The 22,572-nt window shown below is 41.1% G+C and overlaps 1 protein-coding gene across 1 annotated transcript in view; it reads left to right on the top strand.

The window, feature by feature from the left end:
* LOC123990266 (low-density lipoprotein receptor-related protein 1B-like) overlaps window positions 1-22,572 on the top strand; it is a 265,509-nt gene that overhangs the window by 133,364 nt on the left and 109,573 nt on the right. Inside the window, exons 37-45 of the mRNA XM_046290887.1 lie at window positions 3,081-3,273; window positions 4,806-4,931; window positions 5,784-5,912; window positions 6,517-6,636; window positions 7,970-8,083; window positions 9,130-9,279; window positions 10,724-10,846; window positions 18,132-18,251; window positions 19,182-19,310. Of these exons, the coding sequence (XP_046146843.1) occupies window positions 3,081-3,273; window positions 4,806-4,931; window positions 5,784-5,912; window positions 6,517-6,636; window positions 7,970-8,083; window positions 9,130-9,279; window positions 10,724-10,846; window positions 18,132-18,251; window positions 19,182-19,310 (1,204 nt within the window). The remainder of the gene's footprint in view (window positions 1-3,080; window positions 3,274-4,805; window positions 4,932-5,783; window positions 5,913-6,516; window positions 6,637-7,969; window positions 8,084-9,129; window positions 9,280-10,723; window positions 10,847-18,131; window positions 18,252-19,181; window positions 19,311-22,572) is intronic.

Genomic DNA, 22,572 nt, shown 5'->3' with positions numbered 1-22,572 from the left:
CAGGATAAGCTGTATAATAAACAGAGTAGCAGCAACATATGTGAAGTGTGAAAATGTGTCAATGTGTGAGTGTGTGTGGCGTCAATATGCATGTGTGTGTGTATATGTTTGTGTGTGTTGGAGTGTCAGTGTAGTATGTGTGGGTAGAGTCTATCGAGTGTACATAGAGCCAGTGCAAAGGAGTCAGCGCAAAACGATTAAGCTATATAAATAAATAAATAAGGGAGTCAATGTAAATAGTCCGGGTTGCCATTTGATTAACTGTTCAGTAGTCTTATGGCTTGGGGGTAGAAGCTGTTCAGTATAATGGTTTTGGAGTGACAGTCACAGGGACCAGGGTTTGAGTCCCAGTCAGGGTACCCCCCAATCCACTATATTGGTGTCAGGTGTTAGAGGGTGTTATTGAATATATGTCCCAGCCAAGTTTTAGTGACAGTATATTTGTTGTAAGCTAGTGATGTTTCTGTCAGATTTCTGTACTGCACACAGATTTCCATACGGCAGAGTATGTAAAACAAATGTGCAACCGATTGATATAAAGCATCATGATATCATTCTGCCAGGTAGGCCTACTTTGCATTCAACATTTAATTGGGAAGGGTTTGGGGGAAAAACATAGAAAATGACTGTTTCAGCAGGCATTGTGGATTTTATAGAGCAAATATACCGTATATCTTGCTTTTAGAAGTGTTTACTTCAGACTAACTACAAGCATCTATTGAGTTGCAATGTCTCATAAATTGAACGTCCAAATAAACCTAAAGTATCTACAAAATTTGATTTGCAGCGACACAATTAAAAATGAAGGCTACAGCGAAATGGTTTCCTTTTACTGTTTGCGATTCACAGATGATTCTTATGATTCCCATGATTTGATTTACCACGATTTAACCAAACCCCAATTACTACAATGGCGAAGCACATCATTCATTCAAAGAATTGTTTAAAAATAATTGATTCATATGAATTAAATGAATCACTATATATTTTGTACTATTTTGAGAAATGTGAAGAGGGAATAGTTTATACAGTAAATTCAACTTTTACGGCCTTAACAAGATCAATAGGAGAGCTTTTTGAGCTGCGTGTCTCATGTCTTGACTGTTCTTTCATGTGTTCTTGCAAAGAAACACCTGGCCTCTGCTGCCTGTCAGCTATTCCTCTATGTTCTGGTGGATTGATATTGGAAATTGGTGCAGATTTGAATGATTTTATGTGTGATATGTTTGCTAGCTAACCTACTGCAGACCTGGGCAAACAATCCACCTTACCACTATTGTCACTATGAATAGAGGGCAGGATAATGTTGACTGTACAGCAAGCCGCAGAAAACCGTAGTGCATAAGGGAAGTACCAACACACTTTGATAGGGGAGACATGCAAGCAGATGAGGAAATGTGGTTATATGGAAGACATTATATAGTAAAACCTGCAAAATGTGGAATCTAAACCAGGGGGAAATGCACGACCATCCCCTGTGCCCAATAACAAATCACATCACCCTCCCCAAAGCCGAAAGACAAGTTTTAAACCCTGTTTTGGACGATCACCCCCACCCTAGGAAATGTACAACTGTGCCTAAGCAAGTCATACAATAGTTTTAAAGTTCTCAAAGTACTCCCTGTCGAAGGCCATGTGAAAATGAGTCAGAGTTTTAAATTGTTTGTTCTATTGATCATGCCATAACAATACATGCATTTTAATCATATGAATAGTGCCTAGGTCCTTTTAGTTTTTTTGCTGCCCATTTAACCCCTTTGCCAGACAACATGTACCTGCAAAGTTCTACTATTATATCCCAGGGCTTCCATTCCTTTTGTTGTCTACAACTGCCTTGTTTTTTAAAACTCAGAACTGTAACGTGTGCGCTGAGAGTTGGGAAGCAAGTTCAGGGATTGAATGTTTTAATAAATAAACGTAACATAATACAAAACACAAACAACGCACAGACATGACACTGGAACAGAAACAATAACGCCTGGGGAAGAAACGAAAGGAAGTGACATATATAGGGAAGGTCATCAGGGAGGTGATGGAGTCCAGGTGAGTCTGATGATGCGCAGGTGCGTGTAACGATGGTGAGAGTTGTGCACCATAATGAGCAGCCTGGTGACTGGAAAGGGACAACACGTGACAAGAAATTTCATATAAATAGATTCTAAGAGATTTTGAACACAGTGGTAATTTGTCCCTGTGTATAAAACTAGCATTCTCCCTAATAAAATGGGAATCCTCTGGATTCCTTGTCATCTCTCTCTCAATTCATAGGGGTTTTATTGGCATGGGAAGCATGTTTACATTGCCAAAGCAAGTGAAATAAACAATCAACAAAAGTGAGAAGACACAAATATTACACTCAAAAAGATAGAGATATTTCAAGTGTTATATTATCCGCTACGTACAGTGTTTTAGCAATGTGTAAATAGTTGTAGTAGGAATAGTAGGGGATGATAAATAAAGAGATAAATATTGGTGGTATTTACAATGTTTGTGCTCCACTGGTTGCCATTTCTCTTGCTCTTTCTCTCCTGCTGGCCAGTTGTTTTCCCTGTAACAAGCTGTGCTCCTTGAATCAACACCTGTCCTATTAATCCCTGTATGGCAGCAGGGATAATGTGATGATGGTTACGAGCATGTCCCACTAATGGCTGAGACTACAGACCTGCAGGAAGAGCTGCCTGGTGGCCCCAGCATAGAGAGAGACTCCCAAAGGAGCCGTCTGTCTGATGTATTCCTGCCTCCCTCTCTGTGATACTGTCATACATTTACATAGCAACAACTGGGTTTAGCACTAACCTAGGAGAGGTTGTTTGTGTGTACAGGGGTTGATGATGCAGTGATTCATTTATTTATTTGTGCTATGTATTCAAAGTCTGTTTTTTATTTTATTTGATTTATGTTTTCATCAATATTTACTCATTTGATGTTTAGATGTAATTGACATGAAGTCTTTGAAAATCATATATGTTTTACTAGAGTACAAGGAGGTAGAGGACTTAGCTATGGCTTGGTATTGGCACTCTAGACATATTAGACAAGTTATGAATGCTTTCACTGATGTACTGCTTTGTAAATCACAGGTCATCGTGAAGTCAGGGCCAGGAACTTTTTTTGGTCTGGCTATTTATGGGGACTTCCTCTTCTGGTCGGACTGGGCTCGCAGGGCCGTGCTACGATCCAACAAGTACACAGGTGGAGAGACCAAGGTTCTGCGAGCAGATATCCCCCACCAGCCCATGGGAATCATCGCTGTCACAAATGACTCCAACAGCTGTGAGTATCTAGACTTACGACACCAACTCCCAGGAATCTACACTTACGACACCAACTCCCTGAATTCTTCTCTCAAAAAGACAGGGACAGACTGTTTGTGAATGTTTCGAGGCCCATGTATGTTTGTGCAATGCACTTATGCCCACACATTATTTTCCTCCAATATGGAAGGTGTAAGAGAAGAATAGATATGTTAGTGTAATAGTATTTTTTGTCATCTGTCTGTTGCAGATCTGTGCATTTGCGTACATTTGTCTGTTTAATTTAGTTTGGGGTTTGGGATTCTTTTTACTTATTGGTTTTCCAGTAGGACCTACCAGGGCTCCTTCTCTTGATGTGAATGAAAATGGTGGGAATGATAAATTAAGATGGTTTTATTTAGCTGGGGAGAAACTAAAGCTGGCAACGTAATTAATAAAAAATAATCCTCGAGTTCGATAGGAGGGCTCTGAAGTGTGCATATGTACTGTAAGTACTAGGACATTGGGAAAAGTACTTAAGAGCTTCCCAACGGCTTGACTCTCTCTATGAAGATGTTGAGGGACTTTTCCTTCTCATTTATTTCATCATCACAAATGATCGCAGACATAACTTTTTGACCTCTCCGTCTTGCCAATTGATAAGTAACAACCTGCAATGTTTAAATTAATCAAACATTTTATCCAAAGCTAATTACAGTACAGGTAATGCATCCATGTTTAGTATATATGTGATCCCTGCGGGCATTGAACCTAGTTTGCTACAGTCACGCTATTACATGTAAAGCTGAGTCACACAGGACCACTGTTCATCTCACCCCAGTTTTCCTCCTCGAGATAGTTAAATGTGAAGTCAATGCTTCCACATTTTCATCAGTCTTCCTATCGGTCCTTCCTGATCCTCTCGTTCCTCTGTAATCAGATGAGGCCAACCTGAACCTTGGGGCTCCAGGAGCTCTTCCAGAGGCCTGCTGAGTCGTCCATCCATCCTCACACACATGCACACACACACACCGACACATCCCCCACACACAGACACTGATGTGTGAATGAGAGACAGAGGGTTGGAGGGGAGGGAAGGAAAGGAAAGCTATGGTTCATTTGTCACATGTCTCTCCAGTGAGCACTGGTGATGCCTGTGCTTTATTGTTTCCCCTCCCTCTGCATCCTTCGCTCTTTCTTTATCAGGGAGGATGAGACCATACCTGCTTGTTCCTGTTACACTGACTGAGCTGATGCGTTCTTTATGCTGGGCTGGTGGGAGGTGGGAGCTGTGGGTTGGGACCGTTGGCCTTGAAATAAACTCTGTTAATTGAGGTTTAGCCTTTAATTAACTGGTGACATTCAGTTTAGTTTATTGGTCGTTCTTCAGCGTTAAATGTTCTTAAAAACAGTTGATAATAAAAATTCGGAATGTCTTTGACATTGCAAGATACTGTATAATTGCAACCTCACTTTGTCTCTGTCTTTTTGCCTCACGTTATGTCTATAAAGCATCTGTTGTTCGTCTCCTGTTGTGTCTATAATATCTCTGATTGGCCATGTGTTCTGTAGGTGAGATGTCCCCATGCAGACTCAATAACAGTGGCTGTGGTGACTTGTGTCTGTTGACCCCAGATGGAAGAGTCAACTGTAGTTGTCGGGGAGCACGTGTGTTATTAGATGACAACAGATGCATTTGTAAGTTATGAGATTATTTATTTTTTAACCCCTTTTTCTCCCCAATTTTGTGATATCCATCTTGTAGTTAAAGTATTATTCCATCGCTGCAACTCCCGTACGAACTCGGGAGTGGCGAAGGTCAAGAGCCATGCGTCCTCCGAAACAGGACCTCGCCAAGCCTCACTGCTTCTTGACACACTGCTCGCTTAACCCGGAAGTCAGACGCACCAATGTGTCGGTGGAAACACCGTACCACTGGCGACCAAAGTCAGCGTGCGTGCGCCCGGCCTCCACAAGAAGTCGCAAGAGCGCGATGAGACAAGGACATCCCAGTCGGCCAAACTCTCCACCAACCCGGATGACACTGGGCCAATTGTGCACTGCCACATGGGTCTCCCTGTTGCAGCCGGCTGCGACAAATCCCAGGATCAAACCCAGATCTGTAGTGAAACCACTAGCACTGTGATGCAGTGCCTTATGCCACTTGGATTCCTGAAATTTAGCTTTTTAACCAACCATACATTCAAAAATCTTGCAATTCTCACAAAAAATATAACTAGCAGTTTAGATCAGATTTTCAACTTTTTTTAGAGAAATGTTTCCTCTTCAGTAATTATATATACACTTTTATTCACTGGCAAGGACAGACTGTTTTAGGTAGTTGTAATACATTAGCACCCAATTAACTTTGTTTCAGAGAGGAATATGCAGTGTTTGTACTTTTAACATAAAGGTCATACTGGAACATTTACAGCTAAGCCTGGTGCAGCTACTGCTAACTTGAAGACCACAGCTAAAGCCATTGTGGTGAGAAAATGCACAAACATTTGACTTAACTTGTTTAACTAGCTTAGTCATCTTCTTTTGCAGCAGGGAATTCCTCCTGCAACATCCACAAGGAGTTTGAATGTGGGAACGGCGAATGCATCAACTATCAGTTCACATGTGATGGAATAGCGCATTGCAAAGACAAATCAGATGAGAAAATGCAATATTGTGGTAAGCAATTGATCTCATATCAGCATTTTGGTACTTCAAATCTCTCCCAGTCAACAAAAATATAATGAATGATCTACTACTACATGCAAGCAAGCATAAGCCCATTCCTATAATGGATGTTCTGTAGCCAACCATGTGGCATGACAATGATAGCAGGGTTGGCTACAGCGCATATGAAAGGGAAAGGGGGATACCTAGTCAGTTGTACAACTGAATGCCTTCAACTGAAATATGTCTTCTGCATTTAACCCAACCCATCTGAATCAGAGAGGTGCAGGGGGCTGCCTTAATCGATATCCACTTCTTCGACAACCAGGGTTGGTGTCTATTCCATACAAATTTCAGTCACTTCAGGAAGTACACTGAATTTCCAATTCCAAGTAACTTCAATGCTTTCCAATGAGGAATTGGAATTTGGTGTACTTTCTGAGTGGAATTGAAATGTATTTGATCCCAACCCTGATGACATCCATTGAAGAATTGGCTAGAGCACATTCAGTGTGGGACTGCACAGTTGATATCTAGAGGATGTCATAAGAAGAAGATTACTACCATTACCATTTCGTATTTGAAGTGAACACATTTTGTTTTGTAATTTCACCAGATAACAGGGACTGTAGGAGAGGCTTCAGGGCGTGTGACAACCAACGCTGTGTGGCCAACAGTCATTTCTGCGATGGGGTGGATGACTGTGGGGACAACTCAGACGAGGCCTTCTGTAACAGTGAGTATGGATAGATCGACCGCCTAATCACCCAGTATATCCGGACCGTGTGTGTGAGTGTGTGTGTGTGTGTGTGTGTGTGTGTGTGTGTGTGTGTGTGTGTGTGTGTGTGTGTGTGTGTGTGTGTGTGTGTGTGTGTGTGTGTGTGTGTGTGTGTGTGTGTGTGTGTGTGTGTGTGTGTGTGTGTGTGTGTGTGTGTGTGTGTGTGTGTGTGTGTGCAGCATATAGCAGGCTTCACACTGGGCTGAGCCTCTCTTTAATGAGCCCCAGCATCACATAGCTCCTCAAAGACCAAGGGCCACTCTCAGACAGAATACTGTCTGAGACAGAAGGGCAGGATATTGGGCACAAATTGTTCAGAAAATCATGTAAAGATTGCCGCGGCCCGAATCGCCAATCTTTGTCATTGCTATTCTAATCAAGTGACGTTCTTTGCTATTATTTTCAATTTAGTTTCTGTGGCTGTTATTCAGCTGCATGTTAGCCCAGAGGAAAACAAACCCAGCACTCTTTAACAGGAACTTAATGTGCTTTAAACCTGAAACGAGACAATTAAGAGAGGCCATGAGGCAGCAGTAGGATTCTCTAAAGATGGATGACGCTCCCAAGGACTGAGATATCAGGCACGTCTAGCTGTAATGACTCTCAAAGCATGCAGTTGGTTTGTTTTTTTAATGGCAAATTATCAACACCCCTGTTTCTATAACCATTAAAACATTTAATTATATGCATTTAAATGAAAATACCATAGTTTCCGTAGATGGTAGATCGATCAGATATAATGTCCCTGTAGGTTTTCAGTATCTAATTTGCATTTGTTTATTAGTAGTGCAGACCATAAATGGCATTTGCATAAACAAAATGATCATTAATAAGTCCTGATGTTTTTTTAACTAGGCAAGTCAGTTAAGAACAAATTCTTATTTACGATGTCAGCCTACACTGGCAAAACCCAGACGGCACTGGGCCAATTGTTCACCACCCTATGGGACTCCCAATGACGGCCTGTTGTGATACAGCCTGGATTTGAACCAGGGTGTCTGTAGTGACACCTCTAGCACTGAGATGCAGTGCCTTAGAATGCGCGCCACTCAGGAGTGGACTTGATGACTCGTATACCTTTGCTTGTTTGCTTCTCATGCATGCACACACATAATGCGCACGTACACAAACACCTGACATCCTCCCTATCCTAGATATCCTCCCTAGACCTGATGCTAAACACTACTGAGCCATCGACCTGGATTACACAATTAACTGCTCCCTCTCTTCCTGATGAGTTGTTCCTAGCATCGGGTCTTTTCGAAGGGTTAATTTCTCTCTCCCCTCTCAGATGTCACGTGTGCATCTTTTGAATCCTCATGCCAGGATGGAAGCTGTATCCCCGGCTCAGCCTGGTGTAACCAGGTCATTGACTGTGCTGATGCCTCAGATGAAAAGAACTGCAGTAAGTTAAGCCTTTTTAAGGTATGGTATGTGTCATGATCAAAAAAATGCACTATGCTAACATGGTGACCTCATCACCATTGATGGATCGCTTGTTTTCAGTCAGTCAGCATTATCCAGATAGTAATTTATTTGTTATTGCACAGGTAAACAAGCAACTTAATGTACAGTGTTACTAGCTAGGCCTCCGTCCGATTGGCAAATGATTTTCATGCAAATATTCTAAAATCCGCACTAAGAAAATATGCGCATTTTCCTACCATTGGTGTGTTTCCACCAAAAAGACTTGTTGTGGATAATGTAGTGTACACAAAATGTACCTTTTCAGATAAGTTTTCATGTAAGTCTAAAGTTCAATGTGTTTACATCATATTTTTGTCACAAACTGTTGTGTTAAATGGCAAATGTTCCTACTCTGGTCTTGGCACGTGCGCTCTTGCCAACAGCTCGCAGATACAGTGCTGGTAGGCTGTGCGGGTAAACTAGTTTACATGATGAGGTTATTATGGATAAGAGCAAGAATTGTTTTATTTGACACAGCAGTCAAGCAATCGTCATCAAGTCAACATAATAAGACACTTGACATTTATTGGAAAGGAGCATCAAGATCACAGTGCACCACCCTGTGAAGTTCATCACAAGTTAATTCATATGTAGCGTAATAAACTACATGGTTTCCCAAGTCGTAGTGGCATGACCACACACCATATCATTGCATGACTCCAAGTTTATTTGCCAGATGATGGTTATTATATCAATATGCATAAAGGCATTTCCACCGCCATTTCTCACATTATTCATTTTACCGACACAAAAAGATCTCACCATGTCGAACAAACAAATGATCGGTCTGCATTTATAAAACTTCCAGTTTTCATTACAGCTGTGGTGAGTTTTTTTTGTTATACGGTATGACTTTACCTACATAAAAACTGTGGATGGAAACCTGGTTAATGTTACCTTTTTATACCTTAGTGTTACCTACTGTTAGTGGATTTACAGTAGCTTGTGTTTAGCTAGCTAAGGTTAGCTAATGTTTTTGTGTAGACAACACAGACTGCTCTGAATTCTACAAACTGGGGGTGAAAGAGAAAGGCTTCATCAGCTGTAATACCACCTCCCTTTGTATCCACCACTCCTGGATCTGTGATGGAGCCAACGACTGTGGTGATTATGCAGATGAGACCAACTGCCAGGGTGAGTCTCTTGTCTTGTCTTCTCCTCTCTTCTTTCCTCTCTCTGCCTAAGGAAGACAGATTGAGGAAGTCAGCTTCAATTAGAGAAGACTTGCATAAAATCAAAAAACAAAGATATACCATTTTCTGAAGTGATTAGTGGAGAAGGTCAAGAGTTTCAAGTTCCTTGGTGTCAACATTACCAACAAACTATCATGGTCCAAACACACCACGAAAGTCTTGAAGAGTGCACGGCAACACCTTTTCCCCCTTAGGAGACTGAAAAGATTGATGTGGGTCCCCAGATCCTCAAAAAGTTTTACAGCTGCACCATTGAGAGCATCCTGATCGGTTGCACCACTGCCAGGTATGGCGATGATGCTCGGCATCTGACCGGAGCACCAAGTCTAGGTCCAAAAGGCACCTTAACAGCTTCTACCCCCAAGCTATAAGTCTGCTGAACAATGAATAAAATTACCACCAGGACTATTTACACCGAAGGGGGGGCTTTGTTTTTACACTGCTGCAACTCGCTGTTTATTATCTATGCATAGTCCCTTTACCCCTACCTACAGTACATGTACAAATTACCTCGACTAACCTGTACATTTACTCGGTACCTGTACCCCCTGTTTATAGCCTCGTTATTTTATTGTGTTACTATTTATTTTATTTTTTACTTTAGTTTATTTAGTAATTATTTTCTTAACTCTATTTCTTGAACTGCATCGTAAGTAAGCATTCCATGGTAGGGTCTACACCTATTGTATGTTACATTTGATTTCATTTTATTAGGGGTGCCAGAGTTCAAGTTTAGGGAAAAGATAATGACCTGAATCACGTCTGTATGAATATTTAGAAGATAAATACTCAACACAAAGGACTAAAGGTCAAGAGGACTAGAATTAACGATCAATGGAAATAGTGTTTTTTCTGTAACAGGGAATTAATGATCAATGGAAATTTACATGGCAAGTTCTCATTGGTCCAAATTGTCTATACATCGCACCTGAAATGCGATGCGTGTTATCTGGCCATTGGCCCAATTTTATTGCCAGGAATTACAATTGGTCAACCACAGGCAAGGGTTGGGGGAATATAATGTTTGGTTCAGATTCTGTCTCTTTGTTCTGTGGAGAGAATCACTGAGGACAGGGGAGAATGAAAATCTTAGATTAAATTGTTAGATTACTTGTTAGATATTACTTGCATGGTCGGAACTAGAAGCACAAGCATTTCGATACACTCGCATTAACATCTGCTAACCATGTGTATGTGACCAATCAAATTTGATTTGATTTGTCTACCTCTCAGCATAACATTCCATGATTTGTCCTCTTTGAATAAACCTATTTTTCTCCCTCTGATTTGCTTTGGGGTCTGTGTTATTGAAGAGTAACATCAACTGCTAACAATACTGAATCACCTCTGAAATGACTCTTCCCTTCCGTTGTTGTCGGCCCTAGTTTCCCATGGGCAGAAGTGTGAAGAGGGCCACTTCGCCTGCCCCAGCGGTAACTGCATCTCCAGTGTGTGGCTGTGTGATGGACAGAAGGACTGTGAGGATGGGGCAGATGAGTTTCAGTGTGGTAAGGCTTTGCTATGTTGATAGCCCATTACATTACAAAGAGAATATTTATAAAATGGCTTGTCTGAATGACTAATAGACATCTATAGGAAGCCAAAAATCCAGTGTATTTATATGGACAGAAAGACTGTGATTACTAGGCCGATGAGATTCTGTGCAGTAAGGCTTTGCTATGTTTATTGAACCATGTGGGTAGACACTTTTCATTGCATTACAGAATACCATTTATTAGTTGGCTTGTCTCACGGCCGGCCTGCTCATTAGGCAGGATTAAGCGGATGCCTATGGTGGCAGATTGATGAAGGCAGAATTTTCTGAGCTAAACTGACCAAGACGCACCTCCAACAGCAACACATAAAACCTCACATAATTCTGCCCAAAAAAACTATGACAATTTCTCTCAACCAGTGGCATGTGGGCATTTTAGGTTAAGCAGTGCCCACTTTGTTAAAGGTAGGGGCTTGCTTATCCATTCCAAGCACGCCCCTCAAGGGTGTTGTTGGAGAGATGCAGCTCTGCAGTGCTCCACCAACATTCTGTCAAAAAGAAATACATCTAACATAAATCATGTAGCAGATATAGGATATGGTAGAAAGAGTGTGTGGTCTTTTCTGTAATCTACAGGTTGGAGATAAAATGTACGACAATGTAATGAGACAGACAATTTTTACGATCAAATAGCCTAACATAAATGGCACTAAATCAAATAAAAAATGTGCTGTCATGTTAACAAGCAACATTTCCTAAAAACAGGACAGGTCAAAGTAAAATGGACAGTATTAAAGTGACAATCACAACTGTTGTCCAGGAGTTTCACCCCATTGTCATGATTAGTGGTTTCAAGTTTGTATCCGTCAATATTTGACAAGCTAATCATAGTGAAAAAGAAGATACTTCTGCATTACCCGCTGTGTAAACACATTGGCAATTGGCTCGCGATAACTCCTTGGTAGCTGATATTCAGAGCTTAAATAGCCATATTAATTAGTCACAAGAATCAGGACTAATAAAACCAATGCAATGGCCTGTTTTACACACGGTGGGCTGACTACATTAGTGGGCATTCATAAAATGTAATTGGAGGCCGACATGGTAGGCTACATCCCAGTAAGCACGAGCCGACGTATTTTGGACATCATTTTTTTTGTCCTGCCCGGACCTCATTTTTTGGAGTTTTACAAACGGTAGGCCACATCGGTGGGCATTCATAACATTTTCATTCAGGCAACACTGTTTGCTACATCTCGGTAAGCACGAACCAACACCTTTTGGACATTTTTTTTGGTGCAGTTCTGGACCAGACTTGATTTCAACATCCACAAACATTGGTTTTTGGTCCAGACCAAATCTGAACCAATCATAGACGTCTATGTTTGGTTCAGATTTTGTCCGGCCTGGATCAGCCTTGATTTGGCCCAAACATAGACGTAGAACACCTATAAATTACTTATTTTGAACTTTCATTCAGAACCAAAAATGATTTCAACATCTGCAAACATCTGTAAAATATGTATTTTCATTATCTGGAAAATAAGTATTTTCAACTTCATTCAGAACTGTCTGGCAAAGATGCCCTTTTCAATATTCTGGAAAATAAGTATTTTCAACTTCATTCAGAACTGTCTGGCAAAGACGCCCTTTTCAACATTCTGGAAAATAAGTATTTTCAACTTCATTCAGAACTGTCTGGCAAAGATGCCCTTTTCAATATTCTGGAAAATAAGTATTTTCAACTTCATTCAGAACTGTCTGGCAAAGATGCCCTTTTCAATATTCTGGAAAATAAGTATTTTCAACTTCATTCAGAACTGTCTGGCAAAGACGCCCTTTTCAACATACTGGAAAATAAGTATTTTCAACTTCATTCAGAACTGTCTGGCAAAGATGCCCTTTTCAATATTCTGGAAAATAAGTATTTTCAACTTCATTCGGAACTGTCTGGAAAAGACGCCCTTTTCAACATTTTGGAAATATGTATTTTAAACATTCAACGTACTTATTTTTAGACGTCTTTTCAACGTCATTATTCTTACTGGGACTATTCTAGTTTTGCGGGGTCAGCATTTTCTGGTCTCACATATGGCGGCAGAACGGCAAGGACCGGCCCTGGCTTGTCTGAATTATTTCTAGACAACCACAGGAAGACACAAATCCAGTGTTAGCAGTGACAAATCACTAATGATTGGAGTTAATTGTCTCTACTGGATATTGTATTGTTCAACCTCATTGTGTATTTAATTGCTTGCCAAGTTGTCTGCTAGCCTACTTATGTGTATAGAGCATATACCTCCAGCCTTGATATTCAAATAAAGCCACTTAAAAAGGACACAAGGGTGCTTTTTTATGGCTTTGAATTAGCATATTCTCCCCTTGTGTGTAACAGTTTATGAATTATCCATTAGTCATTGTGAATTGTTACCAGAGATGGAAACATGTGGGTTCACTGAGAAGTGGCTGACATCTGAACGGATCACATGCAATGTTCTCCCACACTGTCCTTTCACACGGAACCTTGCACATGGAACCCTCTCACCAGGGAAGACAAGAACACGTCTAGCCTACCTCTTTGATCCTTTCTAATGTGCGTGTTACTTACCATGACAAAGACTTTCCACCTAGATAGCTAAACCAAAATTGAGTCATGGTCTGGTAAATAGAATTTTCAATCAAACAGATGACTTATTTATGTATACCGTTTATGTTTCATTACTTTTGCTGTCAAAGTGATGAAGAAGGATCTTCCAAGAGCATTTGAGGGCCACTGAGGTGGTAATACTTATCCTGACCTGCATCACAGCTAGGCTTCAGATTAATACATGCCCTGAACTACTGAGGAATTCATTCATTTAGACAGAATGGCCCACACAAATAACACTGTCATATGTTATTAACTGTCTTGAAGAGTAAGATCATGTTTATTGAAGGGAAATAAATCACAGTAGATTAAGAGCAGAATGAGGTTTGGTAATCATGTTAACGGGGTGACTCAATTTCATCTAACACAACATGATTCTGTGTACCATCAAATGACTGAAAAACACATTCCCATTCATTTAGCTAAGTGCTTCATTATTGTTTGAATTTATTTGGATTTGAAATAATGGTATTGCGAATTGAAAATGTACCGTAGCTCCTTTCAAAACTAAGCAGAAGGATGCTGCTGTTTAAATATCATTCAGTCTGTTAGATGTTTAGAACTGGCAGTCTCAGGACAAATGGAAAATATTCCAATTTCACTGAGTTGATTACCATATAAAAAGCCAGAGCTATTGATAAACTGAAAGTAAAGGAAAAAGGTTAGAAGTAAATGTCATTATATCACTGGAAATCCAGAATCTCACAACTGATTAGATGAAATACTTGTCTGTCATTGTAAAATGTCTGATGATCTTTCCCTGTACAGTAAAATACCACTGAAGCCTAAGATATGAAATATTAGCATCTCCAGAATGAGCCTTTGTCGAGATATCTGAAAGAGACAGAGGCATTGGATCTAGGCCCCCAAGGCAGGGTGGTTCTTTGAATTTAAATGAATCCAGATATGAAGGTACATATGTGTTCTTGTCTGTGCGTAGGGCTGTTACGGTGACCATATTACTCAAAGACCGGAAGTCACAAGTCATGATGGCAGTCAAATTCCACGTGGTAATTAGGCTTCTCCAAGCTCTGATGCTGCCAATGAGAAAACTGAATTTTAATGGGCTCTATTAAAAACAGGAGGATCCCATCAGTTTTCTACAGGTTAGGCCTAATATATTTATTTATGAAGTTTCCTAATATTAAGCACATTTCGTCTCTTTATAATAGGAGTATAGCCTACCTGGCTGGCATGCACATGAATCACGGGAATAGAGTCCTCCATACGCTATTTAAGTGCACAGATGACATGTATTTTTTCCCCTGTCCCTGATTCGAGACAGGTGCGTGATAATGGTTCACTCTAAATCAAAACTCATTTCCCAAATATATTATTTAGTATATGTAAAGATGAGAGTAAATCAAGAATAGTCTGATGGGTGACAATATTGGGCCTATCACTTGTGAATGATGCCCAGCTTGTGTGCAGTCAGGCAACTTTTTCTAATCATAGTCGCAAACCTCACGTAGCCTAGCCCTAGCACTCACCGACCGGTAGCACTCACGTCTGTAATCATGAAGTGTTTTGAAAGGTTGGTCATGGCTCACATCAACACCATTATTCCAAAAACCCTAGACCCACTCCGATTTGCATACCGCCCCAACAGATCCACAAACGATGCAATCTCTATTGCACTCCACAGTGCCCTTTCACACCTGGAAAAAAGGAACATATATGTGAGAATGCTATTAGTTGACTACAGCTCAGCGTTCAACACCATAGTTCACTCAAAGCTCATCACTAAGCTAAGTACCTTAGGACTGAACACCTCCATCTGCAACTGGATCCTGAACTTACTGACGGGCTGCCCCCGGGTGGTAAGGGTAGGTAAAAACACATCCGCCACGCTGATCCTTAACACGAGGGACCCTCAGGGGTGTGTGCTCAGTCCCCTCCTGTACTCCCTGTTCACTCATGACTGCACGGCCAGGCATGACTCTAACACCATCATTAAGTTTGCCATTGACACAACAGTGGTAGGCTTGATGACCAACAACAACGAGGCAGCATATAGGGAGGAGGCAGAGACCTGGTGGTGCCAGGACAGCAACCTCTACCTCAACGTGATCAACACTAAGGAGATGATTGTGGACTACAGGAAAAGGAGGACAGAGCACGCCCCCATTCTCATTGATGGGGCTGTAGTGCAGCAGGTTGAGAGTGTCCACATCACCAACAAACTATCATGGTCCAAGCACACCAAGACAGTTGTGAAGAGGGCACGACAAAACCTATTTCCCCCAAGGAGACTGAAAAGATTTGGCATGGGTCCTCAGAGCCTCAGAAGTTTCTGCAGCTGCACCATCGAGAGCATCCTGACTGGTTGCATCACTGCCTGGTATGGCAACTGCTCGGCCTTTGAACGTAGGGCACTACAGAGGGTAGTTTGTACGGCCCAGTACATCACCGGGGCTAAGTTCCTTGCCATCCAGGACCTCTATACCAGGTGGTGTCTGAGGGAGGCCCTAAATAATTGTCAAAGACTCCAGCGACCCTAGTCATAGACTGTTCTCTCTGCTACAGCACAGCAAGTGGTACCGGAGCACCAAGTCTAGGTCCAAGAGGTTCCTAAACAGCTTCTACCCTAAAGCCATAAGACTCCTGAACATCTAATCAAATGACTCCTTGCATTGTCCCCCCCTCTTTTACACTGCTGCTACTCTCTGTTATTATCTATGCATAAGTCAATTTAATAACTCTACCTACATGTATATATTACCTCAATTACCTCGACTAACCGGTTCCCCCGCACATTGACTCTGTACCGGTTACCCTGTATATAGCCTCGGTATTGTTATTTTACTGCTGCTCATTAATTATTTTTGACTTTATTTCTTATTTTTTAGTTTTTTTTCATAAAACTGCATCGTTGGTTAAGGGCTTGTAAACTTGATTTGATTTATTGGTTTTGATAAGGTTTGTATCACAGCTAAAGCAGAAAAATTACTTCTTAAAATTAAACACATTAATCTGTTTTACAGCGGGAGTAGAGCATAACTTTGAGAATGGCATTTCCCGCTAATTGATTTCATTTTGGAATATTGCGCTTATAGTCTACTGTACTGCCTTGTGCACTTTGCTGTGCTTATTATGTGAAAAAATAGCCTAATAGTTGATCAACATTTTAAGCTAAACTTTCTGATCTGTTGCATCAGCATAATTGGTTTAAGCGTTTTTTTAATGCTTGTGGTTGTATTAATTTGGGATCTATAGTATCCCACAACTGTCCCAGACTGTGTTTAGAATATTTATTTCTATGCACAGAATAGAATAGGTTAGCTTTTGTACTATGGGGGATAGTAGATAGACATAGGCTAATGCTTCTGCTGCGTTAGGCCTACTCATCTTGTTGGCTGCTGGAAAGTAAATGTGAACAGTTCTTCCAACATCTTCAATATGCGCCTCGGAATTCAATATGGACGCGTGAAGTTGCATCCTCGATATGTCTGTTTTCACTTGTAGCCTGTGAGTAGGACCCAATCATGTGACGGGCATTGGCTAATAAGAATTGTAAGGCGCTCTCGATAAGAGCGTCTGCTAAATGACTTAAATGTAAATGTAATGTAAATGAACTGTTTCTTTGTTAACTACTTAACACAGAATATCTGCATGTGAACCCTCCCTCAAATCGTTTGAAGGAAATATCCTTTCTATTCTCTTCAGCTATGTTCAATTGAATTCTTCATTCTTTAAAATAATATAAAATAATGCCATGTAATGTTGTCTGCTAAATGAGCTAGTGTAACCCACAGCCATAATGTATGACATGTCCAGATCATGGCCTAACATAAGGACATCTCAGAGTATGCTATTCTGTTCTTCTGACTACATTTTCTTCACATCATGTGTCTTTAGACCTGTTTGAAGCTAATCATGGATTTATTGTGATGGTGTAGGCTATAATAAATGGATTTATTAGACTTTTTAAAATATAGATGTTCCAAAGGTCTGCGTCAGTGGCTCGTAGGTTATGCGTGGAAGTCAGGAGATGCTGAATGTGTTTACGGACTTTAACGGTCAATTACTGTGAGACCGGCAGTGATTTGCTTGACAATCATCGGCTGACAAAAGTTCATGACCGCCGCAGCTCTATCTGTGCATCTGTGATTATGTACAGTTCAACAATAATTCTGTTGATTTTCAGCATGGAAAGTAGTGACCCTAATAGGAAAAGCATATATGAATAGACGCCAGCAGTCAAGACCGAGCCTGTACCATGTACCGTGTAACATTTGCACTTGTCTATTCTTACTAGCACTGACTGCTAAATACTGCTTTATTGAGAACACATTTTACTTACAATGACTGCAATGTGTGTTATTCTGCATAATTCCATTAAGTAAAGCTCCAGCCTTTTGATTCTTACTGTTATTTTTACCAGTCAGCTCCCCTTGGAACACTACACAATTTTTATATTAGAAACTGAAGAGGAGAAAACACCCACAAAATATTTTATTTGGCTCCAATTCCAGTCACCCTCTCTGGAAATAGAAAGGCTAAGGGGCAGATGGTAACCCAAACACTTGTTGTGCTTTGATTAAAAATAACTGGGCAACTTCTACTACTACAGGGTATTGTTGTTTTTGTCCTGTTTTTCTTTCACTTACGTGTTTTGATTCATGGTATTATGAATGTGCTTCTCCCCTAGACTCCTCTTGCCTGTGGAACCAGTTTGCCTGTTCTAAGAACAAGTGCATCGCCAAGCAGTGGCTGTGTGATGGAGAGAACGACTGTGAGGACGGACTGGATGAGAGTGTGCAGATATGTGGTAAGTACCCAAGGTCATATAGCTATACTTTGGGTGAAGATTGCATGTATTTCAAACATGTAGTTTGAGACCAGTCTGAGACCATTCCCAGGTGGCATTACAACCTGATTACAACATTGTTTTGAGACCAGTTGGTGACGTTTTAGACTAGTTTCTAGACTATTGAAATGATAACACAAATTAAGTTAGAGACATATAGAAAATACTTTGATGGGTGGTGAGGCCAAGAGGCAGAGAAATTTCACCATGTAAATGAGATGTAACAATAATGAATTTGCCAATAAAAATAAATAATCATACAACAATAAATATAAAATGTTTGCCGAGAATATTGGTATAATTGGATTGTAATGGAAATGTCAAGGCGATATGAATGAAATAGCCTTAAGCTTTTTCCTTGCACTTCTGCAATCAAAGCAAGAAAGTGCATTTTAAACAGACAAGCATTATTGAGCAAATGTACTTACCTTTATTGTCACAGTATGAGGCTTTGTATTGTCTCTGAGGCCACATAAAACGTAACAGATCTTGTACGATATATGCCTCTGCTTGAATATACAGATTCATTTGACCCTGTTTGCTACAGCAGGAAGATAATCCTGCAGCAACTGGAAATGTGACTATTGTAATTAATGGGCCCTTTTGTAGGGATTTATACATTTTTCATAAGGGAAAATCAAGTCTGAACTGTCAAAGTGGAAATTACAAACATCAGAAGCATTTTTAAAACTAAAACAGTTATACAAGTTTTACATATCCTGTTATCCAGTTACAGGGTGATCAAATTAAGATCCTAGATCTGTCACTGGCAGGAATGGATATGATAATTTTTCCATCCTTTACGTTATTAATAGTTGTCCTAGGTTATAGTTCAGCTTAGCCCTTTCTGCAGTTTGTTTGACCTGCCTCTTTCTCTCTATTGACTCTCAGGTTTGGTAACGTGTGCTCCAGGGTTATTCAGCTGCCCTGAGTCCTACGCCTGTGTCCCTAAACGCTGGCTCTGTGATGGGGAGAGAGACTGTCCTGATGGCAGTGACGAACTGTCTGCAGCTGGATGTGGTAAGTTTTCCATATTAATTTTAAATAGTAAGGACTGTATTGTCTGTGGCTCTATCTGCTGGTGTGATGTTGTGTCATCTACAGTGCATTCAGGAGGTATTCAGACCCCTTCAATTGATTGGACATCATTTGGAAAGGCACACACCTGTCTATATAAAGGTCCCACAGTTGACAGTGCATGTCAGAGCAAAAATCAAGCCATGAGATCGAAGGAATTGTCTGTAGAGCTGAGACAGGAATATGTCGAAGCACAGATCTGGGGAAGGGTGCTAAAAATGTCTCCAGCATTGAAGGTCCTCAAAAACACAGTGGCCTCCATCATTATTAAATGGAAGAGGTTTGGAACCACCAAGACTCTTCCTAGAGCTGGTCACAATATGGGGAGAAGGGCCATGGTCTGGGAGGTGACCAATAACTTGATGGTCACTCTGACAGAGCTTCAGAGTTCATTTGTGGAGATGGGAGAACCTTCCAGAAGGTCAACCATCTTTGCAGCACTCCACTAATCGGGGCTTTATGGTAGAGGGGTCAGATGGAAGCCACTCCTCAGTAAAAGGCACATGACAGCCCACTTGGAGTTTGCCAAAATGCACCTAATGGACTATCAGACCATGAGAAAGAAGATTCTCTGTTCTGATAAAAACCAAGGTTGATCTCTTTGGACTGAATGCCACACATCACGTCTGGAGGAAACCTGGCACAACCCCTTTGGTGAAGCATGGGGGTGGCAGCATCATGCTGTTTGGATGTTTTCAGTGGCAGGGACTGAGAGACGAGTCAGGATCGAGGGAAAGATGAACGGAGAAAAGTACAGAGAGATCCTTCATGAAAATCGTCTCCAGAGTGCTCAGGACCTTAGAATGGGGCGAAGGTTCACCTTCCAACAGAACAACGACTCTAAGCACATAGGCAAGACAATGCAGGAGTGGCTTCGAGACAACTCTCTGAATGTCCTTGAGTGGCCCAGCAAGAGCCTGGACTTGATCCCGATCAAACAGCTCTGGAGAGACCTGAAAAAAGCTGTGCAGCAACGCTCCCCATCCAACCTGGCAGAGCTTGAGAGGATCTACAGAGAAGAATGTGCTTCAACAGTAAAGGGTCTGAATAGTAATGTAAATGTTATATTTCAGTTTTTTTATATTATTTCTAAAAAACGTTTTTTTGTCATCATGGGGTATTGTGTGCAGAATCTACATGAATGGTGATGTTGTTGATTCACTTGATACTTGCTAGCTTCTAGCCGAGTTTTCCACAGATGTTTTCTCTAAAACTACCATGAGCAAGTAGTTAGTAGAAGAAGAAGAGTGAATGAAGCTGCTATAGCGAGCAGGCCCCTCTGTTGGCCTAAACAAGCACAACGCGATTGAGACGTCAACCGGTAGGCTCTGCTGCCCGGTCTTTCTTGCCAAGTAAAATATTTTACTTTGCGGTCTGTTTTTAACGCACAGTTAACTACAGGAACATTTCTGGGGACAGCGCCAGCCGGGGACAGGCCACCAAAAACAGGGACGTCTGTTCACCCTAGTAGATTGATGCGGAGAAAAAACAATTGAATCCATTTTAGAATAGGGCTGTAACGTAACAAAATGTGGAAAGGTAAATGGGTCTGAACACTTTCCAAATTAACTGTTTGTCAATGTTAAAGGAAAATTTCACTGCTAGACACTATTTGGGATGTTTTTCCAGTCTCCCTCTAAAATGATGAGTTATGAAAAGTGTTTTGGACGTAATTATTATTTATATTTTTGCGCTGGGAGAGTTCGACCAATGACGACATCGGTTGAATGAGTATGCTGTCTGATCTAAAAATAAATAAATGGAGTAATGTTTTGTAGCAATTGTTGTGGCATTTGTGTTTCGTCAATTGCAATTGCGAGGATATATTGTTGTCCTTATTCAATAGAGCAATTGGACTCAACGATTCTCATATCTGCCACAAAATTGCAGGGTATCTAGATTGACTCATTTTCCCTGGCTTTGTAAAGATTTCTGCCTGATGAGAACCCTACTTCCTTGCTCAATTATGTTCCCACCCTTGAAGGCTTTTCAAAATGGGGGCGGTACTAGTTTCTACAGAATCACAGGAGCTATGTTACTTACTGACTGTCTGAGATTGCTAAATAATTACAATGACTGCTTCTGATGATTCCTCTCACCAAGAAGAGCTGGACGACAAAAGTTTTTGAAATTAATTTACATAGGGACATAGAGCCCTACATTTCAGCTGCAATAAATGGAAGAGGAATTGATACAGCGACAACAAGAACTGCGAGACCGGCAAGCAGCGATGGGGAGCCACGGTCAGACTTCAACTCGTGGTGCCCATGCGATGCTTTCCAGCCATCCCGATGGAAGAGGAATGTTTGTGCTGCATCTAATTCGATTGCCGACAGTTCTTACTGTGTGTGTGTGTGTGTGTGTGTGTGTGTGTGTGTGTGTGTGTGTGTGTGTGTGTGTGTGTGTGTGTGTGTGTGTGTGTGTGTGTGTGTGTGCGTGCGTGCGTGCGTGCGTGCGTGCGTGCGTGCGTGTGTGTGTCAGACCATCGACGTTTTGCACATACGGATAGACGGGTGCTGGAGACGTTCTTCAAAGCTTCCAAACTCAACTGGCGGTGTCAGCCTAGACCAGCTGTACCAGGAGGACAAATGGGTCAATTGTTTTGCTGTCGGAGGCAAGCTAACAATATAAGCTTTCGTGATCGAATCGGCCATAACCGGGCTTGCTAGTACCATTACAAGTCAAGTTAGCCAAGTTTAGCTAGCTCGCTTTGTTTGCTTTAACCTAAATATAATGAACCCTTATGTTATAGCTAGCTAGTTAGTTAATGTTAGCTTGCTAGTCTAGCAAGCCTCAGTGCATCTTATTTGGAGCAAAACTGGAGAAATGTTTTGATGATAAAGAGTAAAGGAATGACTTTGGCATTATGACTCATAATAGTCTTTGAGTTTCTATACCTGTGTATTGTAGCTAGCTAGCTAGCTAATGTGTGTCTGTACCATGCTGCTACATACAGACTAGATACAGACAATACACAATAATTGCCCATGAAAGTCTAATAGTGTTTTTGTCATTCTCTTATAGACAATACCGTTTGGTGGCCTGCAGATTATTTTTGGAGTTTGTTCTACGTGGGAAGAAGCTAGGCAGAGGACACTGAATCCCCTTGCCTGCGTGTGTTTTTGTTGGCCATTCGAGCAATTTATCCCTCACACAATGGTCAGTAGGTTGGATACAAATAAGATGATGACCTGAGATGTGAAAG

This window comes from Oncorhynchus gorbuscha, linkage group LG01 (genome assembly GCF_021184085.1).
Source record: "Oncorhynchus gorbuscha isolate QuinsamMale2020 ecotype Even-year linkage group LG01, OgorEven_v1.0, whole genome shotgun sequence".
Classification (NCBI taxonomy): domain Eukaryota; kingdom Metazoa; phylum Chordata; class Actinopteri; order Salmoniformes; family Salmonidae; genus Oncorhynchus; species Oncorhynchus gorbuscha.
The sequence above is the reverse complement of the archived record's forward strand: the minus strand, read 5'-3'. Positions and strand labels throughout refer to the sequence as shown.